Here is a 22,168-nt window from a genome sequence, read left to right as displayed (position 1 = left end):
AACCAGCACACTCCCACCAGCAGCCAACAGTGCTCCAACCACAACAGGGAACAGATCTAACTTTCACCAAACAAGGTCCTGTTCTTCAAGTTTCTCTTGCAGATTCAGAAGAATGTCCCCCTCGCAGATGTCCTCTTAAAGAAAGGGTATCTAAAGATGTTTAGCTGCTTCCTGGTAGCAACTGACATGTTTGGGATCAGGTTGAGACAGTTTCAACTGTTGTCAGCAAACAGAACCATTAAGTGCTGCACACAGTAATGCTGACACAGGTTTCCAACCACATTTTGTCCTCTCTTCAGAAAAGTGGGTTTAATTAAACTAGCATCTCCCGAGTAATCAGATTTGGTAGGCTGTCCAGCATATTACAAGCATCTTGCTGCACTCCCTTGCCACCTAGAAAAAAATACATATTTGCAGCCAGTTACAAGTTTGAGGGTTACTAATGTGACCGCTGTGCTTCCGGGTTAGAAGGATCTTGGGTTGGTCAAAGCTGTTCCACTGGGCAGCAAAGGTTTGCTCACCCTTATTACTGTTCTTTTGGAAATCAGAAGGACTCGCTTCCAAAGCCTTCCTCCAACTCATTCTGGCAGCACTATTACTGTATTACTGCTGCCTTCCATCTCCAGACACCAAGAGATGCTGAAGAGTATTTTTGTTTGGGGCATAGGGACATACAGATTTCAGGCTGGTACTTCATTACATGTTTTAAATTAACAGAAAGCCCACTCTATTATATGAAGTGATTTTCTGCACCTTTCCTGGGTGAGGAAAAGACCCAGACAAAAATGGAGTAGTAGAACCCAGAGTGAGGAAATAGAACCTTAGAAACTGAAGATAGAAGGGAACACAGAAGAGAAAACAAGGCAGATGCAGAAGTAAAGAACTGTCAAGACAAAAATGATAACAGAAAAAACTGGCACAGAAATAGGAGACAGGCTGGAAAGCTTGAAGAAACAATTCCTGGTGGATGAGCAGCTGGACATGAGACAGCAGTAGGTACTTGTATCTGAGAAGGCCAACTATATCCTAGACTGCATTAAAAGAGGAGTGGCCACCAGGGAGAGGGAGGTGATTGTCCCCCTCTTCTCAGCTCTTGTCAGGCCCCATGTGCAGTACTGCATCCAGGCCTGGGGCCCCCAGTATAGGAAGGACATGGAGCTCTTCAAACAGGTCCAGAGGAGGGCCAATAAGATGACCAGAGGGCTGAAGCACCTCTCCTATGAAGACAGGTTGAGGGAACTGGGCATGTTTAGCATGTAGAAGAGACAGCTCCAGGGAGACCTCATTGTGGCCTTCCAATACTTGAAAGGAGTGAAAGGAGTGTATAAACAGGAGGGGGAATGGCTGTTTACAAAGGTGGATAGTTATAGGACAAGGGGGAATGGTCTTAAACTGAGACAGGGGAGATTTAGGTTGGATATCAGGAGGAAGTTTTTCACACAGAGGGTGGTGATGCGCTGAAACAGGTTTTCCAAGGAGGTTGTGGATGCCCCATCCCTGGAGGTACTCAAGGCCAGGCTGGATGTGGCTCCTGGTCTGATGGTTGGCGACCCTGCACATAGCAGGGGGGTTGAAACCAGATAATCATTGTGGTCCTTTTCAACTCAGGTCATTTATGAAAGGACACATGAAGGTGATGATAGCATGAGACTAGCAAGAGAATGTCAGATGCAGGTCTACAATTGAGTCAAAGCCAAAAATGCATAAGCTCCATCTCTGAAGTTAGGTGCATCTGAACCACCACTCCGCAGCACTGGTATTACCAAGGTCAGTACAGTCCACCTTCTACCACTGGCCATATCCAGAGCACCTGCTACAACGCGGTGTTTTGGTTCCAAGAGAATAACAACATAGTTGACATGCCAATGTTTATATTTGCTGCTAAAAAGTATTGTACAGAGCCAGAGCCACCCTCTGAGAAAGGCCCACTTTTTTCCCACCCCCATTCCAAGGAAGGGGGGGAGGGAGAGCAAACAATTGTGTGGTATTCAGCCATTTGCTGGGTTTAAACATAACAAGTTCATTCCACTGAGGTCCAAGCAGTGCCACACAACTTCCCAAACTAAAGCAAAAGAGAACAAGATATTGAAATATAAGCAAGTCAAGCCACTATAAAAAAAGGCCCCATCACAGTGATGTTTGAACACAGAGCAGTACGAACACACTCACTGTTCCTGCAAACCTAGACAAATGAAATGAACCAATGAATCTGAGGTCTAATGTTGACTGGAAGTCTGCACTTCACTACAAGCACAATCACCTTTAAGTCACAAGCATATACAAACCCATAAAATCAGTTCTTATTTAGACAATGCTGAAATGTTTCCTCTTCAGACATGGTACCAACCAAGTCAGCTTTGATTTTTTTTCCTAGCCAGTTCAGTTAGGACTGAATGCCGTTAGAAAAAATGATGCAGAAGCAAAATGACATAAGTAATCAACACTGAATTAAATCCTGCTACCACAAGTTGTGTTTCAAATAAACGGGTTCCACTCATTTTTATTAAACATGGAATAAATGTGTAACCTCATAAAGAACAGAAAATGATTTTAGAAGTGAATGCTTACATCCCATTTGCTTCTTAAAGAGGCTTGCTAACTTGAGGAAAGAGTGAAGTTCATTGCAAAGGTTCTTTCTTGCTCTTTAGAAACCCACAGGACAGAAGTATCACCACCTCATACCAAAAATAAACACTGGCATATAAAACCAGCAATAGACATCAGAACAGGCCCAGCAAAGCAGTGATGCCCACATTAATTACACTTCTGGAGTTTAGCTCATCTGGAGCACAGGAATTTAAGCTGTCTTCTGTGAGTTTGTCTAGTGCAAAAAAGTAGAAATCTAGCTCTGTACAGAGAAGTCCAGCTGAGACTGTTCTCGGCCACAGTAGTTGATTTATTACAAAAACAGACTACAAGTCAAGGATCTGCTTTGCATGTTAGAAACTTCAGTCAGTGGCTAGGTTCCCCCCAAATCCCATGCTCCAGTCCTGAAACAGAGACTCCTTCCTCGCAATGTCCCAGTTTGGCGTCAAACAGGAAAGGCCTCTGTATTTAGGACTCTGTGAATGGAAATAAGGCTCAGTCTGTACTCCAACAACGGACTAAAGAGTTCAGGGAAGGAAGCCACATGCAACAGGAAAAAGATTCAGCACATCTGTGCAACTGCCACAGCTGAGCTCACTCACAGTTGAGATGTACAAACATGCCAGCAGCTGTCACCCTCTGAGAAAGAGCTAAGCCTCTCCCTGAGATACATTTCAGTAATGTGCCAGTTGCTAAACTCACCTTTACATGCTCAAGAGGAATGAAAAATGGAAAAGAAAACCACAATTGCTGACATACATCGCTGTCCAACAGAGTTTGAAAGGATATTCATATAATCCAGAACCAAATACCCGTACACACACATTTTTAATTCACTACCTTTATGACTAGGAGAAAATAATTTTGCCTCTGGCACTATATCATTCTTGAACTCTTCAAAACAGTTTTACTCCCACTGAACACAGCCCTGTTTTGTAGGTGTGACGAGAAGGGAACAAATATGAAACTGTATGCCCACAGTCATGCCAGAACAGAACTTGCACTTCCTGAATCCTACATCCACAGCTATCCAAGGAATCTCAATGGTCTCTCCCCATTTTGGTCCAATACTGCTGCCCCACAATTTTCTGTATCAAACCTACTCCTCCAGTTTTCCATCTTACTATAAAAAGCGTAAAGGATGTTCTTCTGGACTGACAACATGAAACAGGGTTCAGGAACTTTGAAATTAAGCTTGGGTTACTGCAAACTCATTTAAGTTTGCAATTTTGTTTTACACCATCTCCAGTCTGGCTGGGTGGTAGAAGACATTTAACATAATAAGCATTTCAGCAGCGTTGCTAATGAGTGCAACCCCTCAAAACACTTAAAGAAATGAATAACTGAATGGAAATGGCTCATTTTAAATTCAAAAGAAGCCTTCAGAGATGCATTAGCTTCACTTCCTCAGGACTCTTTGACAGATTCTGACTCAGCTGCAGCAATCCACCCTTATTTCTATATAGCTACATGGAGTAAATTGCTGGGTGAGACTGCCAGTGACCATCCAACAGTACTACCCACAGCTTTTCCTCTTCAAATGTCTAACAGTAACAGATAAACTGCAATATGAGACTGATAACAATATGCAGATCTCATTGAGCCACCATTACTTTAAAAAAAAAAAAAAGTGAACTGGAAAGTCTATATGAGTTGACCATTCCTCAACTGATATGATAAGCAACACCTGAGAATCAGTCCAGTGCTGCCTAATAAGAGAAACACCATTTTCACATTACTGCAGTCATATCAAATTACAGAGATGGTTTGTAATAAGATATACACACAGCTTCTCTCCCAACTTGGAAGAGAAAGCCTTCTTCATATTGCTGGGTAGAAGTAATTTATACAGAATACTGTCAAATCCCTGCGCTGAACACTTGCATATTTCAAACATCTATTTCCTGGAGAGTGAAGAGCAAGAAAACCAGAATTTCTTCATCAGCCTAAAACTTCAACACAAACCAAACACCCCAAAAGAGTGGCGGACCTTCCAAATTTTTTTCTGTAGCATAATGCATGCATTCAGACATTAAAAGGATGACATTATGTCACACAAACGGCTGTAGTACAACTATATTGCCCACTGAACACGCATTTCATCCTTGGCTCCAAAAACAGCTTAGACCACCTAGCTGCTCACAAAGTCAGCTCCTTTACCTTAGTCTTTGTTTACTTTATATCACACAACATACTTGAGGGTTCTTGTAAGCTGTAAATACTAAGGCATTTCCAATTGAACATCTTCAATTTGAAAAGATCATCGAACACATAGTTTCACATTTCCATTTGCACTTGAATTTGCTAGCTTTCCCTTTGCAAATAAAACCAAATCAAACAGCATTACCTTCAAGCAACAAGCTCTCTACTGTCCCTATTTACACTTGTTTTGCAAAGAAGTCACATCAACATGCTCAGGCATTCAGCAGTCCAGAAATATGCTACGTGCACTTACAGGTGCTTTAGCAGATAGCCAAAGAACTCCGGGTAAGTTACAGAAATCATGCATTAAACTTGATTCTGCAAACAAGAAGGAAGCCAGTTTTTACAGAATTTAAAAACCACCCTCTGACAAGATACCAGCGAGCTCTAGTTCTTTCACAGATAGTTCACTGGCTTGAAGCAATATCGTTTTGCACACCACCATCTCTCAGCACTTCTGAACCATCTGAGACAGTCACTTTAACATCATATGAGACTCTATTGTTTGTAAGAGCTCTGAAATGAATCTCTTCTCTCTCCAAAGTCTGACAGCGATACGGATCAAAGATGGCAACAAGAACACTGACAGACTCAAGCTTGATAAAATAATTTTCTTACCCAAACATTTTCTTTAAGTTATCCCTCTGGAAGGTGACACTTCAAACAGTTACATGGTTGGATGTAAATTAATTCCATGCACAAAGTCCTACCAGCCAGTGACCACCAACAGAATACTATCATGAATACAAACAGGCAAAACAAAAATCAATAACCTTTTAGTTTTGTTTTATTTGTATTGTTTTTAAATCAAGAAGTCAAACACACTAGAAACAAACGGCTTGTGGTGATCTAACAATTATAAGATTAAGAACATTCCTTTCACAGGCTACACAGAAGATAAAGCTCCTCTATGCTTTTCTACCACCAAATTTTATTCCAGATAATTAACAGTGATTTTATTAGTAGAAATTCCTTTCCTGATTACAAGGATATATTTCTACTTCAAATTATTATACATTACTGTACAAGGATGCCACATGATAGTATTAGTCATCGGAGTGGAATAGGGTGGATAGGTTTGCTGTGTTGGAAAAGGAAATACACATCCTTTGACAACTACTTCACAGAGTGTTTGTAAACTATGAATCTAATTTGTGTTTGGAGTCAAGTTGATGAAGAAAAATCAAACTGAACACACAGGCTCTATGTCTCAGTTAAGCACAGCACTAACACTTGTCACAGCACGACAATAATACAGTCACTTACAAATCCAACATCCAAAGCAGAGGGAACAAATCTCATATCTTCATCTGCTGTGACCTCACAGATGCCAAACAGCACAAACACATAAATTAGAAAAGGACCTAAGTCAGTTATTTGACAGGATCTAGTACATAGCTCCAGCAACATAATCTAGATGGAGATCACAACTAATAGATTTTTAGTTCATTAGGACTTTCCACACAACTGACTACCTAAGCAGCTTAAGTATGTTTATACAGGGACCCTCTTCCAGCTGAAGAACTGACTACTTCAAGCATAGGACTCACGCTGAGCTTTTCCCACTTAAAGGAGTTGCTCTGATCCAAGTGTTCCGGTCAAACTGCAACTGAGAGATCACAGGCTATGAATTCCCATTCCAACTCCGTCTGTTTAGAAGATGTAACACTACTGATACAACATGATACATTGAATCAACTTTCCCTTCTACAGGTTTAAACTTAAGTCAGTTACTCTGTTACCCCTTTGTAGACTTCTAGGTTTTAAACAAGGATGGCCTTGTTTAGCCTTTGTAACAGAACATGCTTGTTCGGACATGCAAGCTGTTCTCCCTCCGCTCTTACAGAGTACTTTCCTGCATCTAAGAAAATCCTTTGCCAAGTAAGCAAAAATCTAGAGCTACTTGCCATTTAAGAGAGAGAAAAGAAAACGAAACACATTGCTTAGATCATTCTAGAAGGCCTCAACCAAGACTACACTGACTGCAAAAGGTCACTAGGGGCACAGAACATGAGATTATTCGAACCAAGTCAGAGGGTCAAAGCATAAAGCAAAGCACTGGCATACCATAACGGATTACTCACCTAGGTAGCTAACAGTAAAACAGCTAGCTTATGCTTGCATTGATCAACAGCAATCCCAAGCAAAGAATCACAGAGCATGCCTAAATTGACTGCAGCCACTTGAACTGCTGACACCAACTCCCAGCACCATGCAGGAACACCCAAATTCAAACGTTGTATCTGAAAGCACTAACAAAACACTCCTGGAGCTCTGGCTGTGCCCACTGCCCTGTGCAGCCCGTTCCATGCCCTCTGGCGCAGAGCCTTTCCCGAACCCCGTCCCTCCCCTGGCACAGCTCTGTGCCGTTCCCTCGGCCCCTCGCTGTCACACAGAGCAGAGCTCAGCGCTGCCCTCTGCTCCCTGTGAGGAACTGCAGCCGCCATGAGGCTCCCCTCAGCCTGCTCCGGGCCCAGCACACACCTTGTCCTCCAGACCCTTCCCTCCTTTGCAGCCCTTCTTTCAGCGATCTCTGACAGTCCTTCTTACACTGTGGCAGCCAATCTAAACCCGGAGCAGGAGGTGGGGCCGCACAGTGCAGCACAGCCAGGACAAGCCCTCCCCCACCCGGTGGCAGTGCTGGGCCTGGTGCAACCCAGGGTACAGTCGGCCCTTTTGGTTGCAAGGCACACTGCTGACAAATGTTTAACTTCACAGAAACCAGAAACCCCGAATCTCTTCCTGGGCACTGCTTTCCAGCCTCTCATCCCCCATTGTACCTACAGCCAGAACTGACACTTCTCAGGTGCAGAATCTGACAGTTTCTCTTGCTGGGATTCATGCTACAGGAGACTGTCCAGCTCTGATTTGTCAAGATCTCTCACAAGGCCTTCCCTCCCCTCGAGGGCAGAGATTGACTGTAGAGTGGTACTTGCTATTAGATCATTAGTATTGCCTTCCTTGTTACCAGAACAAGCAGAGAATACAAAGAAAATACATCACCCTCAGATACACCCTAGCAGACCTACTTTTTAAAACCAGGAAGCTATTTCTAACTTGTAAACAGCCCCTCCTACCCTTTCCTCTGAAAAAAAAACTGCTTTCAAAAACATCTTCCAGAGCTTTTCAGTTATAGCTCCACGAGACCATTTTTACACTGTCACTGATGTGAATTACAATGATCATTTTAAATAGACGGTAATGGCTTTATGTGAACATCCTTCAAGTAAGGATTTCATAATTTCAGGTCCTCGGCTTACAAAGGAGAAGACTGCAAGAAATTACGGTAGAAACAAAATACAAGAGAAGGTGGACAGCAGTTCCTGTTAGGAAGCAGAACTAAATTTCTCTCATAACAGTTTATCAAAATATTCATGCTATTACCAACTGTGAAATACAGAACAAGCTGATGACAAAAAGCTTATGACATGGGATTGAGTAGTGTTAGGAGTGTTTAATGCCCTGAAGTCACTAAAGTTTGTGTAAGCAACATGAAGTCACAAGCTAATGGAATTAAAAACAAGTAAGATGGTGCCTACTGTGGCATTACAGTACTTTTGCCACCAGCACCAGCAAAACAGCTCGGGCTGTCAGTATGACAATGTTAGATGAGATGGCCTGCCAGGCTGCTCCAGAAACCTGACTTGTCTCCAAATTGAACTTTATTGTCCTTCAGATAACAAGTACTGAGCACTGCAAGATCCTGTTAGAACAATGGAGGTGGAGCTCTTCATATGTCTTTGATAAATTGTAATTGTTAAGATATTAGCTAGCCACCAACTAACAAAGAAATTAATAAATCCCATAGCTGAACAACAGGTCAACATATTAAGATACTCTGAAAATACAAGCTTATTAAAGAGGAAATAACATCTACTTATCATCCATTCATATATCTTATATTTAATACTTCCTCACTTTCTGCATGATGTTCCAGGTAACTTTGTTTTAGTTTCCACTTTACTTGTGTTAAATCTCTTTTCTTAGAAGTGACTTCTGCCCTGATTCCTTTGCTCCATATTGCATGAGCAGGAGAGAAAAAAAAATACGGCAGGCCAGATAGAGCAGTGAGAAGAAAAAGGTGCAATCACTTTCAGTTTTGCTTCTGAGACCAAATCCATGAGTTAGCAACAATGAAGTTTAAAGATTATATTTTCTCTTCCCCTATTCTTAGGATCGATATCTTCTCTAAAAGGTTTAAGTCACTCATTTGCAGTGGTGCTCCAAAGCATCACTGGCACTTACAAATTACAAGTCAGTGTTTATTGAAAAAAATCTGAAGTCATCCAGCAACACCAGCACTGCCATACTGCAGGAAACAAACACTCCCCTAACAACATACAGCACATGGCCTGGCACACATCAACCCACTACTACACATATCTTCCTCAGATGGCACAGAGCTATGTGCATAGCTCTGTTCTGAACAGAGAAGAAAGGATGTATCAAAAAATGTTTTTTCCCCTTTTCCTTGAAAAAAAAAAAATTATTGCTGCAACTCGGAGAAGTCAAGTCTGTATGGCCAGCTGTAAGGAAGTAAGTAGTTATGGGAGTGCCTGCACCAGGATGAAGTTCTGCACTCCAAGCATGACCAGGCAAGGAAGATGAGGCAGGTAACTAACTGCAGAACCACCTCAGTTTCCTTCGCAGTCTTGACCACAAATTGGAGTAGATTCCTCCCCACCAAGCTCCCACAAAAACCTATTCACCCAGTAAAATGTTTTGAGATGCAGATGCCTTCTGTCAGTCACACAGATACTGAAGTCTGAAGAAAGAGGTGTCCGTAATTTGGCAATGCTTGTCATCTATGAATATCCGCATCTGACACAACTGTATTTTTATCAGAACTCAAACAGCAGCTACATCTGTTGTTAAGCAAAGTGCCAGAGTCCACCTGCTTATCACTGCATATGAGGCAATATTTTTCCAGTGTTTTTTTTTTTTTTTTGTCTTGTGTAGCATCTAAAGTGATATGGGGAACAAAAACTCTTTACCAAGCAATTACTCACTTCCAACTATTGTCATTTCTATTACTTACAAGGAAGCAATCCTAACTTTCCTATTAAAATGAGAGACTTTGGTCTATCAAAAATCAGATAGACAACCCTCAAGTTACAGTAAGCCTCTTCATCACAGTATTAAACATTTTTCTCTGAGTGACTGTGAGCTAACAGCACACAAGGCATTACCAGGAAGTTAAAAACTACAGAGGTGAAGTATTCTTACCCTATGGCGTACATCCACTGTATGTCTGCATCTCAAATGCAGAAGATGTGGCCCTCTTTTCAACTTAGAAGAGGAACAGCTAACTGGAAATGATCCAGAAATAGGTAATGAGCATGAAGTGAGATACGGAGGACTACCACCCATACAGTAAACAAGACTTCAGCTTGTCAGCCTGCAAAGACTAGAGGGAATACAGCAGTTATTTAACATCAAACAGAGGACTGAGTGGTATTGTTCTCACAACGTAGGCACCATAAATAAACAACTGACCCGAAGGAAATCTCGACAAGAGCCACACGCAGTTCTTAGCCCATCCAAACCAGAAGAAACTGACTTTTCATGTAACATCTGTTTACTGAAAAAAGGAAGCTACCTTTCCCCCGGTGGGCACTCACCCTTTACCCGAATTCCAACAGCTCTGAGAATGCGAATTCACCGCGGGGAAGGACTCGGGCAGGCACCGGAACTACGGAGAACCACCGAGCGGAGCCGCAGCCGGGCCTGACCCCGCTGCCCCCGGGAGCCGCCCTCCGCCAGCATCGCGAGCGCGGCGCGACCAGGCCCCGCTGCTGCTGAATCACAGCGGGACAGCGAGAAGGAGCGGCGGCGGCGGAAGAGCGGAGTGTCCGGGGAGGGGCCGCAGCCCAAAGCCCCTCAGCACGAGGAAGGGAACCGGAGCCTGCCGGCCTAGGTTGGTGAAACGCCTCCGCCGCCCCCCTGTTCCCCCCCGCCAGGCCCACTTGTTACCTGCCGGCCCCTGGCTGGCAACCGTTCCCGCAGCCCCAGCCCACCGCCCGGCCCTACGCCAGCCACACCGCACCGCCCTCTCCGGCCCGGCCGCCGGGCGCCGCCATCTTGCGTACCTGCCCTCCGCCTCGCCGCCCCGGGGACGTGCTGACGTCACGACGCAGCGTCACCTGCCGGCGTGGGAGGGACCCACGGTGACGTCAGCGCGGGGCGGGGCGTTTGGGGGGGGGGGGGGGGTAACTGGGCGTCGTCTGTGTGGGGCGCAGTGTGCGGTGCGTTGTGCGGTGCTCCGTCCGCAGGGCCTGAAGGCACCGTGAGGCTTCGCTAGGGGCGTTCGGGTTCTGTAGGTGGTAACATGAAATAAATACCTGTCAGGGAAATACCGCTTTAGCTGATTCGGTGTGCGGGGTTCAGGAGTGGCTGCTCTCAGCACCACCCACCTCCCTCACTCCCTTGCGATTAACGCGTTTGGGTTATTTCCATTCTAATTTCTGCTGCTGCCTGCAGAGGCAAAAAGTGCATTAAGAGCTCTGAGCACTCGAGAAGAAGAGGACCTCAGCGTTAATGCAGCATAAAGAAGTAGAAATGACCAAGTGCTTCATAATGCCAAGAGCACACCAGGTCCTCCATGGGCCCTGGGTGGTATCAAGCTGTTTGGTAAATAAGAGGGCTGCCAATAATTCAAAGGTCTGCCCCTACTTCCCAAGGCTCAGAAGCTCAAAGATAAAGAAATAATGAGCCTGTGCCTATGCTATAGTTCAGTTATCAACATAGTTTGTTTCACAACATGCCTATTCTGCACTAAATGCTAACAGTCTATTTAGCTTATTTGTGAGACCTGTCCAAACTTCAGATGTCCTTAAACAGAAAGGAGCTGTTTACAGGATCACTGAGGTTGGAAAAGACCTCTGAGATCTTTTAGTCCAACCACCAGCCCACTACCACAATATCACTGTATGATTAATGAGTACACAGTGTTGTATAGAAGATAGAGAAGTTCAGTTGATAAGATTATCAAGCTGGAAAGATAATCAGAGGTAAATGAGAAGCACTCACTGGTGTTATAAGCTCACAACAAGCTCCACAAGGAACAATCTCCAGAGAGAAATCCTTCCTTAAATGGGGTCTAGGAGAGGTGCAGACAGGCTCCACCCCTTCCAGTCACACAGCTGAATTGCCTTCACCTGTGCTCCCACAGCTGACTCAGTGTCACCTCAGACGATCAGTCAGAGGTTCAGGCCATGACTCAACAGTGATGATACAATCACCAAACCACGTTCCTCAGTGCCACATCTGTAAGGCCATTACTCCTTGTGCTATTGCTGTAACCTGGGAGAAGAGGCTGGCTCCAGCCTCACTCCTGCCTCCACTCAAGGAGCTGCACAGAGCAATAAGGTCTCCTCTGAGCATCCTCTTCTCCAGACTAAACAAAACTCAGCTCCATCAGCTGCTTCATGTGAGACTTGTGTTCCAGGCCCTTCACAGCTTCACTGCCCTTCTTTGGACATGCTTCAGAGCCTCAGTGTCTTTCTTTTAGAGGGGGCCCAAAAATGAACACAGTACTCAAGCTGTGGCCACACCAGTGCTGAATACAAGGGGACGGCCACATCCCCAGTCCTACTGACTTTCCACATTTCAGAAGAAAAATGCTTAAAAAGTTCTCCAGTTCAGTGTCATACTGAAATCTGAAAGAAAGAGAGAAAGAGAGAGAGAGAGAAAGAGAGGAAAGAAGGAAGGAAGGAAGGAAGGAAGGAAGGAAGGAAGGAAGGAAGGAAGGAAGGAAGGAAGGAAGGAAGGAAGGAAGGAAGGAAGGAAGGAAGGAAGGAAGGAAGGAAGGAAGGAAGGAAGGAAGGAAGGAAGGAAGGAAGGAAGGAAGGAAGGAAGGAAGGAAGGAAGGAAGGAAGGAAGGAAGGAAGGAAGGAAGGAAGGAAGGGAAAAGCACACACACACAAACTAAACTTTTAGTGTAACAGCCATGTTTACTTTCCCAAAAGGCAACTGTATATGAAATAGTAAATATCTGACCATCTTCCCCTTCGATGCTTGTGTAATTTGTCTTTGTGGGCATCAGTCCTGAGCAGATCTCTGGAGATACCTGAAGACAGACCATTCTCTACACAGATCCCTTTTTCCTTAATTTTCCCAGCAGCATTACTGTCTCCGTGCATTAAATCATTTGAAGCCTACAGCCTGGAAGTGTCTATTTCAGTATTCCCACCTGTACAAAGGGGAGGCTGATGACCTATTTTCCCAGATGGTGAAAGCATCTTGAAAGCTGAAACAAGAGCTGTTGTATGCTTGGTAGCTAGGAGATGACATGTTGGCATGGGAAAAGCCACACACCTCATGAACCCACAGCTGTGGGGGTGTCCTTTGGGGCAGTTTGTAGGTGCAGCGCATTACTTTTTTGCTCCGCTCCCCCCCTCGCCTCAGCCGCTGCCGCCCGCAGGGGGAGCCGCTCGGGCCCGAAGCACGTTGCCTGGCAACCGCAGAGGGGGCGGTGCCCGCTGGCCGTCCGTGTGCTGGGACGCGGGGCTGCCGGGCGGGGTGGGGGGAAGCTGCCGTAAAGCTGCGACTGCCGTAAAACGGGGAAATGTCGTGAAGGGCGGTCCGGAGGGGCCTGCGGCGGAGAGAGCGGCCGGGCTCGGCTGCCGGCGCTTAATGCTACGTGTCCTGGCGGCCGCCTGCTCCGTCTGCTCCATGTGGGGTCCGGACCGGGCTCTCGGCCTCACTTCTTCACTTTCTTTCTACTATGGCCAGGAAAACAGTTAGCAGGAAGCGGAAAGCGGCGTCGGCGTCCGCCGCGGGGCCCGGGGGGCTCTATGGGGAGCAGGTAGGCCCGGGGGGCGGTGTGTCTGAGCGCGGGGTGCGCGGTGAACCCCGGCACCGGCTGCGGGTGGGAACGGGGGTAGGTTGAGCGGCGGGGCGTCGCGCCCCGGCGGCCGGTTGCGGAGCTCGGGACCAAAAGAAGAGGAAGTGGGGTTCGGGGATCTCGGTGTGGAGGGGATGCGGGGACAGCTGGCGGCAGCGGGCCGGGCGGTGTCGCCCACTGCTGTCATATTCCCGCCTAATCCCCGCTGTCCCGCTGGGTTCAGCCGTTGTGCCCGTAACGGCCGCGTCCCGGGGAGAGCTCCGCGGCCATGCGGCGGACGGAGCCTGGTGTCGGCTGCAAGAGAGCTGTGGATGCCACGGTCGGTGCCGAGAGGCCCCTACCCCGTGTGGTTGTACTTCGCTGCGGTGGAACTGAGGCTGGGGTGGAGTCTGGGGCTGCTTTGGGCTGCTCTCGGCTGCTCCAAATGTTTGTTTTTCAGGTTTCTTGTGTCTCCCTTAGCACCCAGTGCTTCAGCAGCGCTAAACTGTCTGTGGCACCACTGCAATGCCACTTCTTTAGCAAAATATGTTTAATTCTACGAAGTAAAGGCCATACTAGCACTTCTGTGTTGATCTTGTATGATTTCTTATGGATAGTTTGGAAGACTTAAGCGATCTGAATTAGAAGACTACTGTTTTTTGTTTTTGTTTTTTTTTTTTATAATTTCCATGTTTGTTTTCCACAGTATGGATGGGATCATTCAGTGCACAAAAGGAAGCGGCTGCCCCCAGTGAAGCAGTCCCTGGTGTATTACCTAAAAGGCAGGGAGATCTGGATGCAGAATGAGTCCAGCTACCACCGCCTGTTGCACGGACATGCAGCCCAGCAGCTTCCCAGCCTCCTGAAGGAGAGGGAGTTTCATCTGGGAACCCTCAATAAAGTGTTTGCCTCCCAGTGGCTGAACCACCGGCAAGTGGTGTGTGGGACAAAATGCAACACAGTAAGTACCACTTCTCTTGCTTCTTTCCTCCGTTCTGTAATTTCCTTTCCTCATGCTGATGCCTTTCGTAATCTTATGTAGACTGTCAAGGAAAATATTAGGAAGTAACTAGAACCAGAGTCAAAACTGTATCTGATGAAACATGAATATGTGTAAGGTTTGACTGTGGCCCATTCTCATCTGGAAACGTGGCTCTGTGCATGTGGCTGTGAACCAGACTGAGACCTGTATCTGTACGCAGACTAATCTGCACAGAATTAAGTTACTTCTTTTTCAGAGTGGAACAGTGTGGTTGACTCTTTCTTCTTATGCTGCAGATGGCAGGGGGGGTGTTGGGGTTGGTTAGTGATTGTACCTCTAATTTCTAAATAATATGATGTCTAGCAGAATATGCTGGTAACACTCTGTTTTTTATGTGTCGTCCTCAGTGAGTTTTGGTTTTTTTTGTGTGTTGTTCTTTTGAAGACTGAAAAATTACTACAGATCTAAAAGCTACTGTTAAACTCCCAGTATTCTTCAGAGTAAATGTTCTAAGCTTTAAAAAAGAATTTCACGTATTCAAGATTATCCTTTGTTTGTTTACTTTATGATTTTTTTCCACTCTAGATCTCTTTAGTATGTGTGTTTTCATGTTCTTGTACTTCCACGTACTTTAGCAAACACTGAAAACTCCTCAGGCTCTTAAAGTGATGATTTGGGTTTTGAACATTATAAGGGAATATTAAAATGGGATATTACGTATTTACTAAATGGAAGAGATCATACAAATTAACTAATTATCTTCACATGGAGTTAGTAGCCTGGCCTTTTCAGCTAATGGGATGCCCTGATTGAGTTAGTGTAAAATCCAGAGTTTGTTGATTTCGGGTTGTTTAGCGCTACTGAAACAAATCAAATTTTGTAAGGAATGTATAGATTAAACAGTTTGTAATCTTCCAAGTATATGAATTGTTGCGATTGTTTCTTTGCTTTAATGACTTTTGATGCAGAAGCTGTGCTCTGTGGTCTGACTTGCAAAGGACAGTGATATTTTTCATTTCAAATTGTATGTAATTATTCATAGTTACACAGGAGGAGACTTTTATGCAGTAGCTCTTAAGAATCAAGGCCTAGCTGTATAAACAAAACAGTGTTGTAATGGGATTAATCCTGGAGCAGAATCTCTTTGCTTTCTTTCTCCGTGCATGCTCACTGCCTTAGCTGATCAGCTGCCAGCCCTTCATGGAACAGAAGGCAAACTCCTGCTAAAACTCCAGCCCTCAAAATCTTCCTTATTCTAGCAAGATCATTGCAGGTTTTATTGTCTGCAACAGTTTTGCTGTGTTCTGTAACTTCTGTAGTTCCATTGCCTCTGCAGCAAAGATAAAAGGACAAATGCATTGTTAACGCAAGCTTGCAGAAAATTGTTTGTGACCAAACAATCAGAGAACTGAAGAGGGATTCAACGATACTGTTGTTCCTACTGCATACGCTGCAATAAGGTATATGCTTCCACAGCTGAATTTGGAGTACTGACTGACATTGTCCTGATGACAGAAGTCAGCTTTGTCATTATGGAAGATCATATATAAATTATGAATACTGTAACAGCCTTAGTTTGGTTGCTTTGTGCTCATGTTTTAGCAACTAGAGTGTTAAATTACACTTTAATTATAAGATTTTTTTCCTCATCTTTCTCATCCTGAGTAAGCAACATAATAAAGGTGAGTTCTTTTGGTTATTCTCATGCACTGAACTTGGGAGTAAATTTATAACGACTTCTTTAACTTCAGTGGGATTTGTTACATTGGCATTGCTTGTAATTAAAGCTAATGCAACAAAAACATTTAAACCAAACCAGCTACTTGAATCAAAGCTTGAGTATGACACTGGGAGCCTTTTTGCAGTTAATTTATAAATTGCCTTTGGCTATGCTGTGCCAGAGGCATTCACCATTTTAATAACAAAACAAAAACACGCTCTTGTCATAAGACAAGCTTTACCTTTAATCATTTGACAGTACTGGTCAGTCTAAATGCTGAAGAGACTGTAGAGCTCACAGTTGTTTGTTTTTAATAAAAATTATAACTTGTTTTATTATTTCGGGTAACTTTTTATGCTTAAGATTATCACTGAATATGTTTGTGTGTGTGAAAAAGCTTTACTGACTTCCATTGAATCCTTGAATGCTTGTATATGGTCAGTCAACTGCATGTCAAATTACGTGTTTTGGTTTATGAAAGGTGCGTACTTTCTTTCCCAGATACTTTATTATGGAACCTATCCAAGCATTCAAGTGTCAAAAAAGTCAGATGCAATCACCTGGGACTTTCTGAAGTGGGATTTGTGTTTGTGAAGATCTTCTTGGTCTTGTATAAAATGGGCTTCCTGAAGTTGTTGAAAAATAAATGAGGAAATGGGCAAACCTCTGAGATGTGCAGATGTTTATAGTGTGTCATCATGGCATCTCAATTACCAAAGGCCGGTACCAGGAAGTCTCGGAAGATTCTGTCTGCAATTAGTGTGCTGTGCTCAGGCTTTTCAGAAACTGAAGAGATTGTGGAGGAAACAAGCTTATGACAAAAGAGAGCTCTAAATGCTGAGTTACTGAACGGTTTCTTCCCTTTACATTATCCATTGCCATTTCCTGAAATAATGCATTTTGTTGTGTCTTTTGATCCTTAGCTCTCTGTATCATTATTCTTTTGCTAATTATGAAGTGTGTAAAAACACTAGAGCTTTAAATTCATTCCCTAAATACAGGAAGCTATGTAAGCAAAAACCTAAACTACCCAAATTCTGTATTGTTTGCTCTCATCTGATTTCTCAGATGGCTTTTCTGTGGCTCAAATGGTTGCCTGTTCAGTGACACTTTTTCTCCTTGGGAGACTGACACACTGATTTGGGTGCTCTAGTGTAAATGACCAGCTCTTGTTTCTACATAAGGATTTTTTGTTTTTTCAGCACACCTCGTATAGTTGAAATCTTCTAGTCCTGGTGTCTGTAGTCCTGAAATACCCAATTCCATGGTTCTTATGTCTGTGAATATGGAGGGTCTAGGAAGAAACGCTTTCTACTTGCTTTGCAAGTGAATGTATCCCCTGGTTTTGGCCACACTGTCAGGAATCAAGTAGACTGCTTGTTTCTTGCTCCCAGGAGGGAAAAAGAAGTCATGTTCTCACAGTTTATAACTCTGCTTGAGCACTGTACTTTACTCACTGTAAATAAACCTCTGACACCAGTAAATAACACCTTAATTCACCTTTGTTTCAGTGTTTTGTGAGGGCACAGTGAGATGCTGTTTCTCATCTCTAGGGAGTGTTAGGTTTTCTCTCTGCATGTGATGCCCATGTCTGTTTCCAGAATTTGTTAGCTTCTTTGCCAGGTATGGTGTGGGTGGCAGTGATGCCCTGTAGCAAGTGAAGTCTCTTGCTTCTCCATCCTTTGCCATCTGTCAACACGTACTAACTGTCTGCCAGCCTCCTGAAATTAAGCACGGAGGGCAAGATGCAAATAAAAACTGACGAATGTGACTTCGGCAGTGAACATGTTTAGTGACATCAAAGTGCATGCCCGGGAACTGTGAGGGCTTGAGTTTCTTATCCAGGTGGAGTGCTTGCTTACACTGCTCTGCCTCTGGAAATAGGAATTCGGTGTAAACTCACTGACTTTTTTTTTACTGCAGTTAACTCCTCATGATAGTTTTTTCTCACTCTGGACCCTTTTGAGGAACTTGTGTAAGACCATTACCCCGTGGTGCTGATTGTACTGCACAACCTGTAAGTATGTTCCATGCTAAGATTAGTGCATGTTCTGAGCTCAGTTGGAAAGGAATTCTACCAGTTTGAGTGCTTAGTCTTTGGAGGTTCGGTGTTTCTTGGAGGTGTGGCATGATGTATTAGTGAATCTGTATTGCCATAGGAATGAAAAGATTTATGTGAAGCATTTTGTCATCTTAAAAAACAGAAATGTTTACAGTCCAAATGTAAAACAATACTGAGAAATGGGGTGGGGGGGTGGAAGTCTGTGCTTTTCAGTGTAACCACTCTAAGCATTATCTTGTTTCTGTTGTTTTGTTAGTGAAACAAAATTCAGAGATGATGATGTCATTTTTCAGCTTGGCTGAGAGTGTAATTGTTGTGATCAGGTTCAGCTGGTTACTAGCCATGTCCTTGCAGAACAGGATGTTCCCACCTGCTTGTTCTTGCTGGCACTGATGTTCACATGGCTGAGGAGTCAGCTGGGTCAGCTTGCTGCTTTGTATTGAGACAAAGATTAGTTTCTATCTAAGGCAGAGAGATCTAGGTGACCTGGCAGCTATCTGAACACCAGTTGTTGTTGCAGAGGTGGTGAGACAGAGTGAGTATGTGAAGAAGGTACATGTGGATTCCCAAAGATTGGCTTAAGCCAGTTGTGAAATTCCATCCCAGATTATTCTTTTAATAATTCTTTTTAGTGAGGCAGTGTGTTTATTTGGAGTTTTTTCAAATGTTTTTACTAATGATAAAAGTGCATTATGCTCTGTGACTTCAGAGCAGCATGTAGATAACTGAAGCACAGTATGTACTGTGTGTACTTTTTGTGTGAGGAATAAGTAGTCTCTTTCTTGCGTGTTCTTTGTATCTTGTGAATCTGGGTCTGTCCTGTTTCTGAAATAACAGCGTAATGTAGCTGTGGGTTACATGCTTTGGTTTTGTTCAGATGGTTTGAACAGGCAGCCTTAATTTTCAGCTGGTTAAACTGTGTGCTGTTCTGTGCACAAATCCAGCAGCTGAGGATGCAATGTATTCTTCACGTGATACCATGAAAATTGCATTTCTTTGGTCAAATTTTTATCTTGCTCTGCATATGAAGATGAGAATTTTCAAGGTTTCAGTGTTCTCACTAAAATAAATATGACCAGAATGCTTCCTGAAGTAATGGTTAGATCAGATGTAGCGTTAAAATGGCATAGGCTGAAATATTACTTGCTGTATTTCCCTGGCAAATCCTTTCAGTGTGTATCTGAAATGTGTATCTTTTCTTTCCCTTGTACTCCTAAGCTGTTGTCCCTTAAAGGCAAGTCAAAAAATGAAAGCAGACTTCTGACAAAGTGACACCCAGAGGATGGATTTTGCAGTTCAGAATGAGGTCTTCTGATATGTGATTCCCCGTTATAGGGAATTGGCTTTTGGCTTGTTGATCAATTAAGTTATTTCGTTAATGAAGTGAAACATTGCAAAAAGTAGGACAAGGGGCAGCCTCTTAGAAATTGTATAGGAGCTACTTGCTAGAATTTCTAGCTATTCTGCGATACAAAATGAAATAATAATAATAAAAAGGACACAATTAGTAATTTCATTGAGTGTGAAAATCATAGCCACATCCTAAAAGCTTGTGACTGTGCCAAATGTAGTGTATGGGTGTATCAGTCTGCCATGGTCATACATGACACAGCACTGTTGTAGGATGTCCTTATGAACATTAAAAAAAAAAAAAGATTTCTCTGTCATGTCATTCAGCTTGTTTCCTTGTTAGAACAGTATTGTCCTGTGGAAAAGGAGGTAGATGAATCTGCTTTGTTTCTCACAGATTAGGCATGGTGCTTGGACTTTGGGCAGATGTCCAAAGCAATCCTTGCTTGTAGTCCTGAGAGTTAAGTTATTCTGCATGCTAATGACTGACATGCATGCATTTTACTAGTGAGAGGAACCAAATTATGTATAAAACTTAAAGTCAAGGGGCAAATAGCTGACTGCTTTTTTGCTAGGTGTTTGCTGCACCTGGTGAAAGGTGGGTGGTTGTTTGGTTGGGTTTTGTGGTTTTTTTGTTTTTGTTATTGCTTTCTTGTTGTTTTGTTTTGTTTTTGGCTATTAGCTTCTGTACAAAGGGCTGAAAAAAAATCTTATTCCCACTTAATAGAGAGGAGAAAAATGGATAACACCAGCTACCATGCCTTTGTCAAGGATCTTTGAGAGTCCAGAGTGCTTAGGAGCTATTTTCAATTGTACCTATTTCAACAGTAGCAACAATACCAGTTTCCTTGGGAAAAGTAGGGTAAATTCTGTTTTATTTTACTACATGCTAGAGTTGTGGCTGAACTTGTTTATAAACTGTCAGGTATTTTACACTTTATTTACTGTATTGTCTTGAAAACTCATAAAATAGTGTGCAATTGTCAGCATTCTTAGCTGGATGCCTATCTTAGGCTGGTATAAAGCCCAAAAGGCAGAAATTCTAGGAACAGCTGTTTGGCTTCTGCACGCTGTATTTACAGGGAAGATTTCTTGGCATTCTATGGCTCCGTTTGCAAGTATGAGCTTCTGTCTTCTGCAGGGTCCCAGATGATGCAAAAGTCATAATTTAAGCAGGTAGCGATTGCTTATTTTATTCCTGGATTGTGGTTTTAGTCTGCCTGCATTATGTTCTGTATCTTCCTATGTGCGCTATGTGCTTCAAACCATACAGCTGAACTTTCAAAGCTTGTCGCTTGACCTGAGTGTGAGGCTCTGTGATACTTCAGGATTGTATGTTTCCAATTTCTTTGTCTTTTTGATTAGTTTAGAGTTTAGCTTTATTAAAGTAATTTCACATTAGGGTAAGTATTTTTGTTTGTTTATTAACTTAGTGTCAGGCACAGTGTGAGGCTGGAGAACATAGAAGGTTTTTAATTTCAGTCCGCTTATCTATTGAGTTGCCATTTGAACTGTGCATCTCTAACTGCTGAAAGATGATTTTTTTTCTGAATCTGTGGGCATCCTGAAATGCAGATGTGTTTTACTAATGAGCAGTTCTGGTAGCAGCTTTGTGACCTGCTGATAACACGAGGAATTGTTGAAGGAGGGCATGGGAAAGTGCCAAGATCTTTGGTTGAAAGAAAATATTGAAGGAAGAAAGAAGATGAGAGAAGAAATTAATGCTTGCACTGCAGGAACACGGCAACTAATTTTCAGGGATAAAGTTAGGGCTGCTGCATATGCTGAGTGTTCATCAGTTGGTTTGGAGTTGGGGGAGTGATAAGTGCTGTTCTCTCCCTCTTCCTGCTCAACTGGCTTCAGCTGTTCCTTCACCCTCTGCATCTGCATGCAAAATAAAGAACTGAAGGTGAAAATTCAGCCTCTGTAGGAGCTGTGATCTGTGTGCAAGACTGCTGTCTACAAAGGAGAGTAAGTCGTGGGTTGAAGTTGGTGCAAGTCTACATACAGTGCACAAACAGATATGTGGATGGAAGCTTTTTCTACAGAATGAGTAATGTATGATACTTGAACAGATTTTGATTTGACATTGTTATTCTTAGTATAGAATAAGAGTACATAAAAAAGTAATAGATATGCCTCTAAGTTTTATTTAATTTCTGGTGCTTGTTAGAGAACAGATCTGCAGTCCTAAGTTCACCGAAAAAAGAACTTATACATATAAACTGCTCTCCTGGGGGTGGTGTAGGTAAGGGAACTAAATTCTGCTTGAATCCTGATCTGCAATTATCCATCGCTTTTCTTGGAGCCAGGTATGCTCTGTGATATTCCATTTCCTTTTTTGTTGTTTGTGTTGCCTCACAGTATCACATATTTATAGAAGCTGAAAGGAACCTGTGGAGATTGTAATGCCCTACCCCCTGCTAAAGCAGTTTCCCTACA

General features: G+C 43.4%; 2 protein-coding genes across 5 annotated transcripts in view; one reads left to right on the top strand and one right to left on the bottom strand.

The window, feature by feature from the left end:
* Positions 1-13,161, bottom strand: part of UBAP1 (ubiquitin associated protein 1) — a 32,376-nt gene extending 19,215 nt beyond the window's left edge. The window contains exons 1-2 of one of the 4 annotated variants that reach the window (XM_072359522.1): positions 10,762-10,859; positions 10,015-10,195 (exon numbers count right to left, since the gene is read on the bottom strand). The gene's annotated coding sequence lies outside the window, so the exon portion shown is untranslated. Of the gene's footprint in view, positions 1-10,014; positions 10,196-10,761; positions 10,962-13,104 lie in introns of those variants that run through there. The other 3 variants (XM_072359523.1, XM_072359521.1, XM_072359520.1) reach the window with 3 other exon arrangements.
* A 113-nt stretch (positions 13,162-13,274) lies between these two features.
* DCAF12 (DDB1 and CUL4 associated factor 12) overlaps positions 13,275-22,168 on the top strand; it is a 29,033-nt gene continuing 20,139 nt past the window's right edge. The window contains exons 1-2 of the mRNA XM_072360165.1: positions 13,275-13,594; positions 14,319-14,573. Coding sequence (XP_072216266.1) covers positions 13,514-13,594; positions 14,319-14,573 — 336 coding nt within the window. The 5' untranslated portion in view covers positions 13,275-13,513. The remainder of the gene's footprint in view (positions 13,595-14,318; positions 14,574-22,168) is intronic.

The sequence above is a fragment of the Excalfactoria chinensis genome, chromosome Z (assembly GCF_039878825.1).
Source record: "Excalfactoria chinensis isolate bCotChi1 chromosome Z, bCotChi1.hap2, whole genome shotgun sequence".
Classification (NCBI taxonomy): Eukaryota; Metazoa; Chordata; class Aves; order Galliformes; family Phasianidae; genus Excalfactoria; species Excalfactoria chinensis.
This window is presented reverse-complemented; position numbering and strand designations above follow the sequence as displayed.